Genomic DNA, 18,909 nt, shown 5'->3' on the forward strand with positions numbered 1-18,909 from the left:
AGTTTCCCATGCTCTGCCAGCAAGCAGGTGTGCAAGAAGCTGGGAGGGAGCATGGCCAGGGCAGCTGACCTGACCTAGCCAAAGGGCTATTCCATACCATGGAACATCATGCCCAGTATATAAATGGGGGGGAGTTGGCCGGGAGGCGCGAATCGCGGCTCTGGCATCGGTCAGCGAGTGGTGAGCAATTGCATTTTGCATCGCTGCTTTTTTTTTCTCCCCCTCCTTTTTTTGTTATATTCCTTTTCATTACTATTATTGTTTTTCATTACTATTATTGTATTTCATTATTATTACTGTTAGCATTATATTTTACTTTAGTTATTAAACTGTTTTTTCCCTTTCCTCCTCCTCACCCCACTGGGAGGGGGAGGGGGAAGCGGCTGCGTGGTGCTTAGTTGCTGACTGGGGTTAAACCACGACACTGGGAAAGATGCCTGGGAAGGTGACATACAGAGCAGACCAGCTTCAAAGCCATCATCAGTGGGTTCCCCTTAATCTAAGCTTCTCTTGAGGATGAACCATGCTAATAATCTCTCAGCTGTAGATCACAATAATTCAACCTTGATACCTGGACAACTGCCAATATGACAAAATAAAGGCAAAATGTGATTCCATCAAATTTTCTGTCACCTTCTACAATACATGTATTAATCTTTTCTCCTTTTTTTCCCCACCCCCCATGGACTGTCAAATTCAACAATCCAAACCATACAATCTCTAATGTTACATTTAGGTTTCTGTGAGAAATTCAGCAAGGCCTTTTGTTCTGGAAATCTCTATACGCAGCACAGAGACACTTGTCACTCTTCCAGTTGAAAGAGAGCTACCCTGAATCCCTCTCAAGTTCTTAATGAAGTTTATATCACTCTCATCATTTTGTCCCATCCATGGAAACTGACAGAAACTCTTTCAAGTACTCTTTCAGACAAAGATTTATGTATACTATCGACTACATCCTGATTTATTCCACAACAACCTTGCCATAGCAACAGGTGCCCTTGTGACCATATAACTTCATCACTGTATTTCAGAGCTCCCAGCAGGACCACTCTACCACCTAAAACTACACCTGCTTTCTGGCAAAAGCACCATAAGCCCATCACCGTGCTCTCTGCACAGAAGACTGACTGTGACTTCCTCTCTCATAAGAAAAAAAGGGAAGAATGAGGAAAAAATCCTCAAGTAGCTTAAATGCACAATGATGCTTTTACTCCAATAAAGTAAAGATTATCTAAAAATGTAAATATTCTTTTTTTTTTTAAGCTTCCATTGGTAAAATTACAAGGAAAAAAAATGTCAATTTTGTGTTAGGTAATAGGTGAACTATATCAAAAGGAAAAGTATTCAGTGGTAACTAATTGTCTGAATGCTTAATATTGTCTTCTTTTCTTAAAATTAATGATGCTGAAATCCAGGAATAAATATTTGAATTAATATACTTTCTCTCAAATTCATCTCATCCCCACTAGCTAAATAAAAAACAGTGTTTCAGATAAACAATTGACTCAAAAAATACATTGGGTTTGTCTACAGTCTTAAAAAAAAAGATAGGCAGTTGAACCATTTAATAACATTATGTTTTGTAAAGCATATATCTGCCATTGGTAAAAGCTTTCTTCAGTGTTGATCTGATTTGTTGTTTTCAATAATTTAAGATAGACTGTTACTGCACATAGTCACATCTGTTATGTTGGTTGATAGACAATAAATTTAGAGAACACATTTGCTCAGAAGAGATCTTGTATTTGCTGCTCCTGAACTTCAGTGAGTCTGTTCCTTGAATTAATTCCCAGAAAGGGTTAAACAAGACAGTTCCTAACAAGTCAAACTGCCATGATGACAATTCGCACACATGCACATACATTCCCGCAAAAAGTGAGTTTAAGAGTGATTGCCATTCAGGTGAATGCATTTTAAGCATGGATGTAGACCCATTTTCCACAAAATTGAAAGAAAGTAAGCCAACCCTAAGCATACGTGGTAATATTGCAGTTATACAACAGGTTCTCTGAACTAAAGTGTTTTGAGGAAACAAAACAAAAAGATGAGGACAAATAATTCAAAGTAAATATCTTGGTAGGATAAATTAATTCCACATGGCAAGCATATGTCACATCAGCTGCAGTGAGATACACAGATGTAACCCCAAAAACATATTTGATTGCAGAGCAGAGATGCAACCAAGACTGGGTTCATAAGGGTGTCTTGATTGCAGAAAGTGCACCAGATAGGTCTTCACAAATGTTCGTGATGGCAGAAACTCACAAACCTCAGGAAGAACCAGCCAGCAGGAACACTGATGATGACCTAACCCAAACTGGTCTCTATGACTGATGATAATTTCAAAGAATCTTTCAAAAGTATATACTTCAAATTCCATGCCTTTAGCAGGACACTTAAATATTCCTTTTAAGGATAGGAAATGGTTGAAAGCACTTAAATACTTTTCTGAAGACTCTACTGGCAACTTTCACAAGTAAATGCAGTGCGCTGTATTATGCAGAATGTTTAAGTACTGTTATTTAACATTATATTAAATATTTTTATATTACACTGCTATTTCATATTATATTGAATTAAATGCTTAACACTTGCTGAATGTTCCAAGTACTTCGAGGCAGAAGATCATACTTTATAAATACAAGCATTTATTGTTAAATCAGTGGGGGTTGGAATTTTAGTGCTGTGTTTTAAAACAGTGATTCAGATTTTTTTCCCCTAAAATCCTGCAGATAAGCTGTTTCAAACCACTTAGAGGTATTCTTTATGGCCCACAACTAATGTCTATTCTGACAAGCCTTTACAGCAAAACGAGAGCACAAAAACAAATACTCAAAAATGAAGACTCAGTTTGCTAATCTGATCACTTTGTCACCATGGAAAGAGCACTGTTTCTCCTACACATAAAAGCATTGCCCCAAAAAGTTGCAGGAAATAAAATTAGCGTTCTGAAAATAGAGCAGAAAATTAAGGCAAACATCCAATAAATTCTAGTCCATAACTCCAATGGTTTTGTCTTGTAGCACAGCATGAGACAGATTTCAACCCTTCAACTGAAATCAGCTGTGAAGTGTACACAATCACCTCTGTATTTACACCTGCAAAGTTAAGGGGAGTATTTGTACATTTGACCCTCACTTCAGGTCAGAAAATGCATGAGGGACTATGCTTGTGACTTGACCCTCTCACTATCAATAGGCTTCTGAGAAATAAAGGATATACTAATTAGTTCCTAATTTAACAGATACAAAAGAGACAAGGACTATGAAAAGAGTGTCTTACAGGGAAAGATTTCAAGAACAGAATATGTGCGGGTTAGGAAAGGAGGTTGCAAGAAGACCTAATTATGGTTGACAAATACCTGAGGGGGTTCTTTTTTACAAGCAGCAGGTAGAAATCTGTCCAAAATATGCAATAAGGACAAAGCCCAAAGGCATTATCTGAAATTGAAGGAAGGGTAGTTCAGACACAGTATCAGAAATGGCTTTTCACTCAGAGGATCATTACTGTATGGAATAAATGACCTACCAGGGGCTCCTCAATCCTAATGAATTTTATTCCGGGATAGATATGTATCTATCAGTGCTACATCTGGCCTTTCCTCCTGAAAAGCAGGGGATGGATGAAGCGGACCTAGAAGTGTCTTCTGCCAAACCCCTCTGGAGCGCCGCCACGACTCCCGGCTCCGCGGCCCTGTGGTGCCACCTTCTGGGAGAGGCAGCGCCCGGGACCCCCACCCGCTCTCCCTCCCACCTCCACCTCCCCACCTAGTCCCTGCAACTGAAAGGCACAGCAAAACCACTGGTTTTGTTTCGTTTCCTGGCTGGTCACCAAACCTCACCAGGAGGGGTCCCGCCGAACGCCAGAATCGCAGGCAGAGAAATTTAACTAGATGTTTAAACTACGCTTGAGATTCAAACTTGCAACACCAGAGGCCAGGTTGACTCATTCTGGTCCCTCCCTTGAGAGGGCTGTAAAACGTGGGTTTGCAAACTGATTTTCCATTTTGTATTATGAGAGCAAGTTTTCAAGATATTATGAGGGAACGCATTAAAGATGCCCATCTAGGATTCCACCCAGTCCCACATGTGCATTAAATGTGATGTAGTTAGCTTTGAAAGCTTTTTCTGGTGCTTGTCGGGTGGGGTTTTAAAATTTTCTAGATAAACACATGCTCTATGGTAATAATGAATAATTAATTGTTATAAAAATACATTCCATTGTGTAGCAAAAATAAACATTGAAAAGTGTCTCAGCATCAAATACTAACAGCTCCCCTTTCTTTTTGCAATAGGAGACTGCAATGAAAACACAGCAGACTTATATTTTAACATCCAAAAAAATGAGGAGATTCTTACTTTAGGGTGGAAGGTTTTCAGTGTACAAAGTCACATTCAAAAGCATAAAACAAATATATTACAAACCTACCCAAATCAGCAGTTAAGAAGTCAACAAAGCACTTGCAAACACAATTCCTCTTCCCCACAGCCCTCACAATCTAACTAATGGCCTCTAGGACGCTTTATTTATTTATTTTAAGGAAGCCACTATTACGCCAGCTCCCCTGCTGCCCAGACTCCCGAGCATGAGGCTGTTCAGGTAGGCTGATAAGGGGCTAACTGAGAACAGACATGTGCAGAAAGCAACTGCCAGCAGAGGCCTAGTCGTGTCACTCACATTTCAAGAGCAGACATAAAAATTTGTCTTGCATCAGTAGTACCTGGAACATTCACCTTGCTGCCAGCAACTGAGAAGGATGCAAGAGTAAGGACTTATCCAAACCAATCTTCCCTCTTATAAGCAAGCGGCAGACCAGGATCACAGACCTAGGTTTGCCTTCTACTTGTCATTTTTATCTCTACCTTGCAACTGGGAATCTGTGGTTGCTTTAATTATTCCGTTCCACATTGTGATTGGTTTGCTCCCATCTCCTTGCCACCAGGTTTTCTTGACTACTGATCAATTTAACCTTTCAGGTGCTGTTTGCACAAAATAAAAATAGATTGTAAATAAATGGCAGCCCTAGCACTATCAGGGAACAGAACTTTCTTCCACCTGGCTGATTTTCTGTTTGCTTTAGAAGTTGCTCTTTCACCTGGGAGTAATGACAATCTGCATCAAGAGGCAGATGCAAAACTGTTCCTCCAATTATATAATCACTGCAGCTGATAAGGAGGGAGCTGGATTTAGGTTGCCATAGCATTGGCATATTGCTATGGAGGCTGAGCTCTTCGTGCACTTTATCAGCTCTTGTCCAGGAAGAGCAGCCCAATTATGCCTGCTGAATGCATGTGCTGCGGACTTGCTCCCACTTGGAAGGAGCACTCTGGATCAGGGGCTGCTTCCTTTCCCCTCCCACCTCATTTCGATAGAGTGGCTAGGGGTGGGGGTGCTGGGTTTTTTTTTTTTTCTTTTTAGTCTGTATTTAATTGGAAGGAGCATGGTGGTGTCTCTGAAACCCACTACCCCTCCACCATTAAGGGCTGCCACAACGTTAATGCATCTCCCCAGCTACACCCTCGGCTGCCCCTGCAAGGGGCTCGGGGGTGGGGGGCACCTGGGGAGCTCACCGGGGATGGGGGCCCTCGCCAGGCCGCTGCTTCCCTCCCCCCCCCCCACCGCCCGGGCACCTTCGCACCCAGAGCAGGTGTTCAGTCGCAGCGGGCGAGGGCACGTTTGCGGGCAGGCAAGTTGGCCCCGGCCGACGGAGGGGCTGCCCTGTAGGGCAAGGCCGGGGGCGAAGGGGGGGAGATGAGGAAGAAGTTGGCCGCGGCTGGGGGCTTCTGCTGGGAAGAGAGAGGCAGGCCGGCAGCCCGCTCCCGCCGGAGCACTGCTCCTCTCTCGCCGAGGGGAGGAAATGGCTCTGTCTGCTCTGCAATACCGACGTGTGTGTGCAGCCAGGGCTGGCGGGGAAGGGAGGGGAAGGGGTGACAACATGCAGGTAACGGGATAAAAATAACTTCAGGAACGGCAGATCGGGGTGGGGTGGGGTGGGGCGGGGGAGGGGGGGGAACGCTTCTGGAGTTTGGACAAACAAAGTTTTACTACAGGGAATAGTGGGGGATGTTTGCTAATGCCGAGGAGCAGCAGCACGGGTTGGTATCCATGATGCGGGCGATCCTGAGAGGAGCTCGGCGAGAAATCACTGCCCCGAGTAAAACCCAACTTTAATTTTAATACAGGCACTCCCGGAGTCCCTCATTCTCTCAGTATGTGCGCGTGTATGGTGTATATGTGTGTAAATAGATAATTGCCCCTTCCCCTCCCCTTTCGTGTGAGAGATTAGAAATAGCGTAAGAGAAGGGAAGGGCTCCTCTCCCGGTGTCTTTGGAAGCCGTACCCAGATGGGGGTTAGGAGGACCGGGACGAGGTTAATTGGGAAAGATCCCCTAATTCCGGCCGCACTGCGAGTTAATCTTCCTCCGACACGGACGAGCGGGCTGCTCCGCGGCTTCACTTAGCCCCCGGCCACAGCGCGCAGCCCCTTCGCCGGGCGCCCCTCCTCGCTCCTCCGCCTTAGAGAGCGACGGCGGCGACTTAAAGCAACTTTCCTTTGCCCGGGGGTTCCTATGAAACACCCGTTCCCCGAGGGGCTGCGGGGGTCTCCCTGCAGCACACAAGGCTGAGGGGAGCTGTGTGCTCCGAATGGAAACCGGTGTCAAAGGCTGTCCTCTGCCCCGGCCCCTCCGCCTGCCGCTGGCTGTGGCAGCGGCGGCAGCGGCTGAACTGAACCGAGAGATTACGGACAAAGGGTAGGGGAGAGAATGGTTGCTAGATCCTCGGAGGTAAAGCTCAGGCTTACCTTGATGGTTTTCTTCTGGAATGTACATCCTCTTGTTTTCATTGACCATTTAAAACGAGTCCAGATTAATCCCTTCGAAAATCGGCTTGGTAAAATACAAGGAAGAACGGAGCTGCAGAATTTTCCCTTTTATTATTACCTGATTCCCATTATTGCATCAAACACCAAAAACTGATCCTTTCCACTACTGCCTCCTTTAGTGAAATTGCAATGCATCCTCAGTACATCCGGGCCCCTTCCAAGAATTTAGCACAGCACCTCTGGCTGTTAAACCATAAAAAAGAACAGGAAGGGGGGAAACGAGAGAGAGAAAAAGAAAAAAAAAGGAAAAAGCAAAAGCATCCAGGACAAACCTCTGAGGGTTAAATGTCTTTTTAAAATCCACCAACTACAAGAGTAAGAAAAGGAGGAAAAAAAAAAAAAGAGAGATGTTCAAAGGCTGCTGCTCCTCCTCTTCAAAGCCATTCTGAGCGCGTTGTGTTGGCAGGGAGCTGTTTCTGCAGAGGAAGAGAGCACAGTCCCAGCCCCTTACTCCCTCCCCTCCCTCAGCGCGCTCGCTCCCCGCTCTCTCCCTTTCGCCGACAGACAGACACACTGAACGCTTCCAGATGTTCCAGCTGCGGCGGCTGCACGCAGCCCCCCGCGCACGGCGTTAGGAGCCGCCGGACTTGATCTGAAAGTTTAACACGCTGCCTGCCTTCACTGCGCCTGCTGAAGCCTTGCTACAGACATGACGTCAAGGAGGCGAGCTGGAGCCGGCTGCCGGGAGAAGTGGGGGGACAGGCGAGGGGAGCGGCGGCGGGCCGGGCCGGGCCGGGCCGGGCCGGGCCGGGGGGTGGCGGCACGATGGCACGGTGACACAGCGGCACGGCGCCGCGCTCGCCGGCCGGCCGCCCGCCCGCGCCCAGCACCCCGCGGCAGCCGGCGCCGCCGTCCTCCGGCCCCGCTTCGATCCGGTTTCTCAATACTGTGGGCTCTGCCCTGCGGTTCCGCTACGGAATGCGACTGTGAGCTGCATTTCAAGGAGGACAATATCATTTGCTGAAGCGTTACAGGCGGCATCGTGTGCAAGCGTTTAGCGAAACGGCAGAACGCGCTGCGGTTGTGTTTGATCCGCTACGAGCAGGCAAATACAGGCACGGTAGGCAGGCAGCGGAAGGGAAAGAGATACCCAGGGGTAAGTTGCACAGACGAGAGGATGCACAGATGTTTAAACAGATTAATCAAGCTAGGATTTGCAAAATCCTTGGTGGAAACACCAAAGTGCTCCGCTGGTATCCCACCACTTGCCTTAATTATGCCTGTCATTTGGCCCTCTATAACTGAAGCCTCCGCAGAGAGCAAAAATGACTTCTTTAAAACGAAATGTGAACTGAATGCAGTACACGTTAAATGTATCTGGACTCTCCGAGCTGCCATGTTAAACAAGAGATGCAGAGTTCAAAAACACCCCTCAGGAACCACTGCAGAAACTGCCACAACCTGAGAAACTAAACCGCTCTGACATACATGGGGGTGAATGTCCAGAATACCGTGTCCTATGTGCAAACCCGTGGCTGTAAATTCTCATGGTAACAGAGTACCCATTTAACATCACATGCATGCAATACTATTTGTGGAACTTAAAACACAGTGGTTCTTTCCTTTCAAGTGGTTTTCCATTTCAACTAGAAAAAGAGTATTTTAAAGTTGGTAATATCCCTATAAAGGAATTACTAAAGAACGAACTTAGTGCCTTCCCTACAAATGGATTTCAGTGGGATGTATCAAATATCTGTCTCTTTTTGAGGCTTTCCCCCCACCACTTTAAGTGAGCTGTCTCTCGGACGCAACTCAAAACATAATAGAAAACAACACCACCTAACAGATTTAGGCAAAGAAACAAGAAAACAACATATCCACTCGGAACTAAAAGAGAAACTAGATTAGATGTAAAGCACTTACCGAAAACTGGATGCAGCCAAAGCACTTGCCCTAAAAATGGTCGTTTTGGTTTCTAATAACCACTGATCATCACAACTTCTGCGTTAGATGCTATTCAAAGGGTAATTCACCAACAACATATTGCCATTGACAGCATGTAAAGAAGCAGCTTTATTTCTGACTCAGGAGGAAGAGTTCCTCTGAGCAATTAAAATCCTCTGTCCTCTATTGCCTAGTTTTTCTCTGATAATGTCACATGCACTTACCCCGTTTAATTTACCAGATCAAGCAAGATCACAGCTAGAGGTGGAATGGCAATATATTAGCTTTCATTTTCAATTTGAGTTGCCTTTTTCTTAAAAAAAATGTCCTCCCTTCACTATTATAAGAAGGACTGAACAGCAAATCCTTCACTGCCTACATTTGTTGTGTAAATATACATTTTATTTTTCTCCTTGTGACCACAAATCCTTGCCATTTTGGATTGTGCTAACTCCATTTGTTCCAGCCATGAGTCAACCAAGAGTTGCATGATTCACCCTTGCATGGACATAATCTCTGGGGAAGTAATTAAGTGCATGCTGATCACTCTTGTACAGAAGTCAAACACCAGTGGGGCACCTGTAAATATTTCTTTTGCCCTTCTTGGGTCGCATTCTCATCTAGCTAGGGATTTATATACAGTATTAGTTAAACAGTTGACATCCACATAGCCTTGCTTTATGCCAGCTCAAATACGTATGCAGCCACATACACAAGCTGTCTTTGCCACCTACAAATCTTTTTCTCCATTCTTTATCCCTCTCTCTCTGCCAAGCTCCCACAGTGGGACACAAGTTGGGCCAATTACCAAAAATCAAATACAGAAGAAAAATAGAACAAGAAACAAGAATATTAGCTGGCATTAATTTCTTCAGCATAAATTAAATTCTACTATAACTTGAGGTTTCCTCACTCAGCAATTCTGATGCAAATAATTTTCTATACAGAGAAGTGGAAAGAAACTGCTTGTAGGATTAAGATGGAAAGATCCTGCTAATGAAGGAGAATCAGGTGGCATAAGAGCTTCCCCTAAAGCATTTGTACTATCAAAGTACACTAAGAAGATGTGGTCCATGAAAATAGATTTGGTAAAGAGGATGGTATTTGATGTAAAGGTGCTTGTAAGATTTTTTCTTAACAACGTGATTACTGAAATTCACATTTAATAATAATTCTCCCACGAAAGAACCTGAGGTGTTACCCTCCACAGAAACCAGGATAATTCAATTGGCCTAAAATTTGTTTCCTTCAATTCTTTACACTTTCTTTCCTTTTTTCATAGAAGTAGTGCAGAAGGGAATTTATTAGGGATTCCAGAGCAGCAGCTTGGAGACTTCAGGGAGGACAACAACCCTTCCCTGCACAGCCTCTGAATCCTGAGCTCTCCAATCGGGTATGTTCTGGGCCAGGACTCTAAAGGCAAAGTGTACAGCCTAAGTGAATTAGAAGGCTTTCTATTATTTTTGAACAACCAATGCTCTGAAAAGCTTTAAGGCCTTCTGAAGGAGGAGCACACTCAGACTTATTCAGAGTTAGATCCACACACACGCAGCCCAAAGACGAGTATACAAGTGAGAGAAAGATCTTAAAAAATTTATGAAAGAATTATTCTTTCAATACAAAAACAATTAGAAAGTTCTTGGTCCCTGCCTGATATGGCAGCCAGTAGATTTAGAGGTAAGATGGACAGCATAACGATTAGTCGCAAGGGTATCTCACACCAGGCTGAATCTGTGCTTGTAGACTTCCTCTAAGCAGATGACTATAGATTGGACAGATGATCCAATGTATGCTCAGCCTTAGGCCAGCTCTAAAGTGGAGATACTAGTTTTCTACCCCACAGGAATGCTACGAGGAGAAAAAATGTTCTCCAATTGCTCTGAGAACAATAGTAATGAGGGCCATATAAAGCACCAAGACAGAGATTTCTGAAAAACAGCTATTTAAAGCTACAAAGTGTCAAAGATGATTTGTAGGGTGCATAATGTGAACATGCAACAGTCCATTCTGCATGTCAGGAATTTTTTGTTCTGTGTACAATGTAGTACTCCTTCCCTCTTACCCAGCCATATATAGAGTACACTGGGCACAACAGCTTCTTCAAAATCCAGTATCAGAACCTACATCCATCTTCAGAACAGAAACGGCCCAAATAGGTTGCACAGGAGAACGTCTCCTTGATTCAAAAAGGAAGAGTTACTGTCATGCTGCATTTAAAGATGGGGCTAGAAAGCAATGGGATGAAAACAGACAGGAACATACAATAACTCTGCATTGAACTACTTTTATAACATACAAAATTATTTTAAAGGCTCTTTTAAGCAGTCTCAGTACTTTTTAAATAATCTAGGGTTTTCATTGGGCCTACTGCATAAGTTATCTAGCTATCTAATTGCAGTGGATTATGTTCACACTATTTTGGCAGTAATGCCTTTTACTATAAAATAAGAAGGTAAATTATTCAAAAGTGGAAAAGAAATGTATTTATCCTCAGAAATAGTATTAAGGCTAACAATACAAATGTGATTTTTTTCCAGGGCCAGCTCAGAGAAACGGTGCCAGAGCTCTTTATGACTTTGCTGAAAGGTATTTTTTTTTCCCCACAGATTTAAGGTTTTGCACCTCCGCCAACAAACAGAGAAGGCTTCCCATAAGAATCAGCACTTTCTTGCACTGAAAACTATGGGATTTTTTTTTTTTGTCACTGATTTAAATAAATGAGATCTAAACACAGTGCAATCTTTGCATGAAGACTTCGACCTGCCTTTTTTCAAAGGCTAACATGTCAATAATTCTGGTTTCTGTCTGCTGTCTGTTTCCTTCAGAGCATTCAAACCTAAAGCGATAGCCTGATCAGTCCTGGGTACATTAAAAGAATCATTGTGCACGAATAAGATAACACTCTTAACAACTTCTGTCATTTCTGCATTGTTGGTCCATACACAGTATAACAGAAACATTGGGTATTTGCTGGTGTTGCATGACTACAATGTATTTTTTTAAAATCAAATATCGATGATAGCAAATTTTTCTCATATTTCAGGACTGCTCTGTTTAGAATTGTTCTCAAAGTTATTTTTTATTCTTCTGAACTACATATCATCTAAAAATGTATCCATTTGAACTTCCTAGTTGTTACTGAAAAAAATACCTGTTCACATCTATGAGTATGGATTTCTAAAAATGTTCTTTATTTGACTTTTTTTTTTTTTTGGTTGCTTAATTTTAATTGGAATGAAAGCAATTGATAGTCCTATCTAAAACTATTCAAAATGTGGTCAGGAAACTGCGGACCTTCATAACTATCAACTATCTAGAACGCAGGAGACTTTCTCAAGAAAAAAGAAATCTGAGATGGAAGAGAAAAGGAAGGTTGATGATCAGAATTTCTAGATGATTTCATTTCTTAAAATCTGGAACAGTGCCATACGCATAGGAAGTTTTGAAATTTTAAACAGTCAGAAAGATTGATTTTCAAAGTCAACTTGGAAAACTTAGCCTTATTTTTCACACTGAAATTAATAGGAGTGGTTACTTGGCTTTGAAATTTCAGTCATTAGCTTTTATATTTACATTCAAATGTCAACAAGCAACTACAAAAAGTTAGAAGAAAAATGATAAGATTTATCAAGATATTGGTATGGTCTACTAAAGCATATTAAGACCTAGTATTGGTAAACAATAGAAAATATCAGAGCTAAGGGGAAAAAAGGAAAGAATGAAATAATTGACAACTGGGTAGGAAAGTAGCTAGTAATTAGAATAAATTGTCATTAGACACAGAATAGAAGGAAGTAGATTAAATTGATAACCTTTACGTATGTTTTGATTTTCTAGACTGCAGAAGTTTCTAGAAAGTAACCTGGATATCTCAAAGTGTGATTTTATTCAAATCTTGCTAGCTATCTTAGCTTTCAGCTGTGATCTGTGATTTCAATGGGTGGTGGCAGTGATGCCTTTTTTAATTCCAACTGCAGAAATGAAAGAGCTTGCCATTTATCTTTGTAAATAGGTGATTAGTGTTTAATGATTACTATGAAGCATTGTAAGAATTCACGCACAAATTTGAAGTGTAGCAGCAAACAAATGCTTGAATACACTGAAAAAACACAATAGACATTTATCCCAAGTAAAACATAAAAGCAGGTATGCTTATCAGACTTGAAGAGAACTTGTGGCAGTGTTCACTATGCACACCCGGCCACAGCGCTAATTAGCGCACTGAGGAAGGTCTAACACCTTTGCAGAATTTCAATACAGAAGTAGTCTCTGTTCCTCAAGAAGGGAAAAGATCAATTGTTGACTCCGCCATAAAAGCTTAAGGGAAAGACCTGAACTTAAAAAGTGTTACACTGTTTCTATTTTAGATAAGAAATAATTGGGCCTATCTAGACTGGGTATGTACTGATACAAAGAGATTTAAACTCAGCAGTTCATCATTAACTACTGCCAATCAAAAAAAAAAAACCAACCAGAAAAAAAAGCAAAATAATTACTGTTAATAATAGTCTAAAATCATCAGTCAAACAAAAGACATGACCTAATAATGTCTACAAGGAGATCTACAATGAAAAATGAATTTTTAATCCAATCAGCCTACACTTTGGCAAAAAAAAATCATCATGCAAACTGTTGAGGGTATCTTAGATACTTGCCACTGCTTACACAACAAAAATGAAGAAATTATTACCATTCTAATCTTCTAACATAGTTCTACAAAATACTCAGGAATATGTAGTTTGTATCTCGTCCACAACTAAGTACCACACGTAAATTGAGATTTAGGGCAAGTAAAAATATGGACTTTTTTTTGGAAGAGATGGATTCTTCAAAGAGTAAATTTTTGCAAGCTGTTGAGGAAGACTTTACAGTGACTAGAAGGATTACAGGATGTTGGCATTTGGAAACCTCAGTGGATCTATTAGATCCACTAAGAATTAAACAATGAAAACTACACAAAGTCAAAATAAAAAGGCAATGCAGAAAAATATATTTAGCTAGTACAACCAATTCCAAGTACAAAAGTCATAAGCTGAGCTCAAAAAAGAAAAACAAATTAAATATAGGGGTGGGCTATAAGACCAAGTTCCTTCCTTCTCTTTTGGCATTTAAAGTCTCAGAACTTCTAAATCTGCTTTGTCAACATAGAAAATTATTGACAAACTCAAGGAAGGCAACAATTTGGAATTCTGACAGATTTTGGAGGATCCACAATAATCACTAATGAGATAAAATGGTCTAAAAATACATGGTCTTATGTATCAGCTGCAAGAAACATGATTAGATTAATTCGTTAGTATAGGCAGTTACTGTGATATTGGCCTTACACACCATGTCAACATTTCATTTTGAACAATGGGTCTTTCTATACTGAAGGACTAAATTTGTTTAGTAAGTGTATGTGGTTATAATGCAATCTTTGTGGTGTTTTTTCTGGCTTTTTTGACAGTTATTTCTTTCCAAAACGGAGAAAATCACAACTCACCCAGCAATCAGCCTCTGTTTCAACTGCAGCACCTTTATTTCGTGTAATCTTAAAATCTGTTCTACAACTTGCAGTTCTTCTACTGCCTCCTGTTAAAATGACTGGTAATTGTGTTTAGCTGAATAATGATTTTGTGGTCAGTTCAAATGGACACTAAGTTAAAGACAACTTCCACATGTAGCAATGTTCAATTTCAACCCCAGTTTCCAGAATTGTATGATTACAGACTATAGTCAGTCCAGGGTTATCTCAATACTACCTAAACCTTGCATTCAAGAGATCTAAAGCCCTTCTTTGCAAACCGCCCTTTAAAACAAAATTAGTTCCAATAGATTGCTCAAAATAGCTCTCTATTTCCATAAAAATCATCATCAAAACACCACAAGCAAATGCTACACAGACCCTAATTGAATTGGTTATATCATCAACCTTAAAACTGTATATTTCATTACAGTTCCATCTTGACTAATCGTTCTCCTAGGACATCCAAAAGCTCATTTAGTGGGACTTTATTAAAGTGTTACAGAAGTTCTGGAAGTGTGAAACAAAGTGTTTCAAAGTGTATTTTGCTGGAGAGATATTAAAGGCGTCCTGGAAAGGTTCTTGAATACTGTACAAATTAAATCCTCTCCAACTACACAGATTTGGGCTTGCACACAACAGTTATTCAAATAGTTTAATTTAAAAATGGTTGCGTGGCTGTCACTGTTTGTGAACTCCATGACTGCTGCAGAATATTCCAAATACTTGTAGCAATATGTAATGGGTGGTTTCCTGATTACGTGCCCTCCAAAGCTTCCTTAGCTGCAGTGGAACCTTGATGGAACAGAAGCAGTAAAACAGGTGAAGTGACAGGCAGCAAAGTTGAGACCATTATTTGATTTGGGGGATAATACAGTAAGGTAGGTTTTGAATGAACATAGTGTAAGAAATGTTCATTATGTTTGCAGTTTCTCAAAAAAACCCTGTAGCTTTAGAAGCTGAGAAAAATGTTATACTGTTACTTAAACTACCCCTCCAGCATGCAATCAGAACAGTTTATTTATGTCTCCCCTTTCATTTCTTCCCATCTTTGCTTAAACATGCAGACAAGCAAAGTGAAACAAATAAACAGCTCTAAAATCTTTACTCACTAGTTCCACATGTTCTGAAGGAAATATTTATACTTCCTTAACATAAATAGTTAAGAGTTCAGTTATTTTATAATGCCATCGACATGTACACTAGTTTATAAGAGTTGCCTCTCAAGAACTCCATGAGACCAAGTATGACAAAGCTAAGCTTCTAACATACACACACAAGAAGAAAAAGAAGAAGAGGAAGAAGAAGAAGAAGGGAAAAAAGAAAAAAAAGAAGAAAAAAAGAAGGCAGTTTTATCTAAAAGAAATGCATCACAGGAAGTAAGCTTTCCAGATCAGGTTTAATACCCTCTTTGATTTAGGGTGACAGTAAGCGAGAACTAGAGGAAGACCACCTTTTGCTGGAACTTAAAATAGTAATAGTTTTACACTGAGGGGAAAACGTATTGCCTTCTCACCAGCTAATCAAGACTACACTATTCTGCAAAGTAACAAAATAGGTAGGTTTCAGAATAGGCTACATCACTGGCTACGGCTGCTTGAGCTGTTATTCATAACTCACCCTTTTTCAGAGCACCATGGAATATTTCAGTCTTTATTTAATTTCCCCTTTTACACCATGGGACGAAAAACTAATCATTTTTAATATGAAAAAATGAAATAAAAAAAGAATGGAAAGCTCATGCCAATTACACATATAGCAAGCATATGCAATTGCATCGTTTCATTCCTTGCCATTATCCCTTCTTCCTGTCCTGTCCTCCTCACCTTTCTGCATTGTTTTCTTAAATCAGAAAAAACAGGAGTTGTAAATAACTCAGGCCTTGATCCTGATCCAGAATTTTGGACATTAAACGAATAAACTGATAAAATATAGTAATACTTGTCAGAAGTAATCTTACAAGTTGGGAAAAACAGAATAAATGTCTGACCCAATGTTGCACAAGCAACAAGCTGTAAAGAGAAGAGGACACACTTCCCACTTTGTTCTTTGATTGCCTTTTCAGGAGATGTCCTTTATATCTCATTTATTTGTGTTTCCATGAGACAGATTGAGTCGTCTGACTTCAGAAGAAGACTGGGTGAGTGAAAGCAAGATGAATATTTCAGACCTAGCTCCTTAACGACTAAATGCCTGAAGAAGTCTCTCTATCCAGTTCCTTAGTTTCTTCTTCTAGACTTCCAGAGCAAAACAAAGCCAGGCTCTTTACAACAGATACAAGTGACAACGGCCATAAACTGAAACACAGGATGGTCCAACTTGACATAAAGAAAACTTTTTCACCCTGAGAGCTGTCAGGCACTGGACCATGTTTCTCAGAAGGGCATCTCCTGGAGGTTTTCAAAGTCAACTGGACAGAACCCTAAGCAACCTGGTCCCTGTGTCAAGCAGGAGGTTGGAGTAGGTGACCTCCCGAGGTCTATTCCAACATAAGCTATTCTGTTTCTAAGACTGAAAGGGGTAAAAATGCCAAAATTTTTATGAGACTTCACTGGTGTTTCTTTTATTGTAAACTGTATAAAATGTCTATTGATATACTGCAATTATGAAACAAGAACAGGTGAAACAGAACTGTTCATTCAGTTTCAACTGTACTTTACCACCTGCTTTTAGACTGGAGGATACTCCTCTTGCATCAAAAGAACACAAAGGCTCAAAATCTTACTCAGTTCCATCTGTATCATAATGCAAAAGGCTTGATCATTCTGTTATTTAACTGAGTAACTGTTGGACAGAAATAAGGATATTTTTTTCCTCTCTTCAGTCTCGTAGGAGAGTCTCTGACTTTTACGATTACTGTATCATCTGCTGCCATCTCCTGAAGAAACACAGCTTGAACTTTGGAGGAAGACAGGAAAATGTAGGTATTGACATTCTGAGCTTTCTACTGATCAGCGTTGCCTGTCAATCCCAAAGGAAAAGCGTAGTCTGCAAGTTCCAGGTTGGTAGAGATTGAGAATGTAAAAAATGAATATTTAAATAATATGGGACTATTACATCCCTCTGATTCCATTTCTCTTCCATTCAAGTGTTTATGGCAATCGCTACCATGCACAACAGGGGCTGCTGTTTTCACTGCTGCCTGAGGAAGGAACTCTTATCAGCACAAGCACAACAGTGGAGCTTATGCAGTATGTAGCAGAGCAAATTCACAGTACATGGGCTGCACAAAGAGTACCTGATTTAATAAGACATGTGACTGTTGTTCTAACATGAATAGGCATAGATTTGTGCCCAGGGGATGGACTGACAGATTTCACATTTTGAATATCTGTATTTAGCTGTACATTACTGTACTGCTGTTTTGCAGCCTAACTGATGTCTAGAAGTGAAAGACATCAATTAATTGAAGAAGGAAGAAACTAGAAAGGAAATTCTGTTCTCAAAATAAAATAGGCTGATAGAAAAAGAATGCTACAGAGAAAAAAAAAAAAAAAAACAAAAAAAACAAAAACCAAAACAAACCCTGCTTGGCCCAGTGACCCAAAGACATGCCAGTAGGATCATCCTGACCACAGCCCGAAATGACTCCGTATCTATACTTACATACATCTTCCTTTTTGTGCTACTCTAGTGTAACAGATAGCTTCAGTTTACCAGAAATAGAACTACAGAAATAGATCTATAACCATATATAAACAATTTTTTCTTCTGTGCTCCTCCAGTTTTTAAAAATCATTTTAAAATCATACAGCTATTTTTAAACTAGATTTTTGCAGCTTAACTGGCCTAGCATATCAAAACAATGTAGTTATCAAAAGAGTTACAAAGATAGAGGAACAAGCACACTATGAAAGAATGGCAGATGGTATTATTGTCAAAATGGAAGCGAGCTGGTGGTCAAATCTAATCATTCATTGAAAGCTACCTCACTCCTGAACTTTCACACAGGAAGAGCACATGGCTTAAACATGTTCAGTGAATTTATTTTACTGAAAATATTCTACTGGTGAATAACAATCAGAATCCAGACATGCTCCCCAGTGCATGGGAAATCCACATACTTTTCAAGTGAACTAAATATATGTATTCGCTAAGACCAAACCTGTTTCCAGTGAAGCTGTTGAATCTGACAAGATCTCACATAAGAATTATACTGATGTAGGTCAATCAGTTTTACCAAATTACTCCCAACTTACATTATTACAAATGAGATCAGGATGCCATTTAGTCTTCAATGGAAGTAAAATCTAACCCATAAAGATGCATCTGCACTTCAGTATTCAGCAAAATGGAAGTGATGAATCACACTCTTGCCCTAAGAGTGACACAAAGGAGCAATCAGCTTGAGCTGATGTTCTGGCACTAGTTAAGAACATACTCTTGACTCCCCATGTTCTAAGTTTCTCAGTCCTTGAGATGAAGCTCCCATAGTCTGCAGCAGCATCAAATACAGTCACTGATGATATTCAGAGTGCCTTGCATCCAAAAAAACTTCAGAGCACATAAAAATTGTTTAAAAATAATTTTACTAGTCACAAAGATAGAATTGACATTTGAGTTAAAACTTCATTTTGAATTAACACTGCACCATACTTTGAGACTGGAATTGAAAAATGCCACGTGAAATTAT

General features: G+C 40.7%; 1 protein-coding gene across 2 annotated transcripts in view; it reads right to left on the reverse strand.

Moving 5' to 3' along the window:
• CACNA1C (calcium voltage-gated channel subunit alpha1 C) overlaps positions 1-18,909 on the reverse strand; it is a 487,530-nt gene that overhangs the window by 433,246 nt on the left and 35,375 nt on the right. Inside the window, exon 1 of one of the 2 annotated variants that reach the window (XM_050892854.1) lies at positions 6,806-7,216. The exons of the other annotated variant lie outside the window; for it this stretch is intronic. Coding sequence (XP_050748811.1) covers positions 6,806-6,854 — 49 coding nt within the window. The 5' untranslated portion in view covers positions 6,855-7,216. Of the gene's footprint in view, positions 1-6,805; positions 7,217-18,909 lie in introns of those variants that run through there. 2 annotated transcript variants of the gene reach the window in all.

The sequence above is a fragment of the Gymnogyps californianus genome, chromosome 1 (genome assembly GCF_018139145.2).
Source record: "Gymnogyps californianus isolate 813 chromosome 1, ASM1813914v2, whole genome shotgun sequence".
NCBI lineage: Eukaryota > Metazoa > Chordata > Aves > Accipitriformes > Cathartidae > Gymnogyps > Gymnogyps californianus.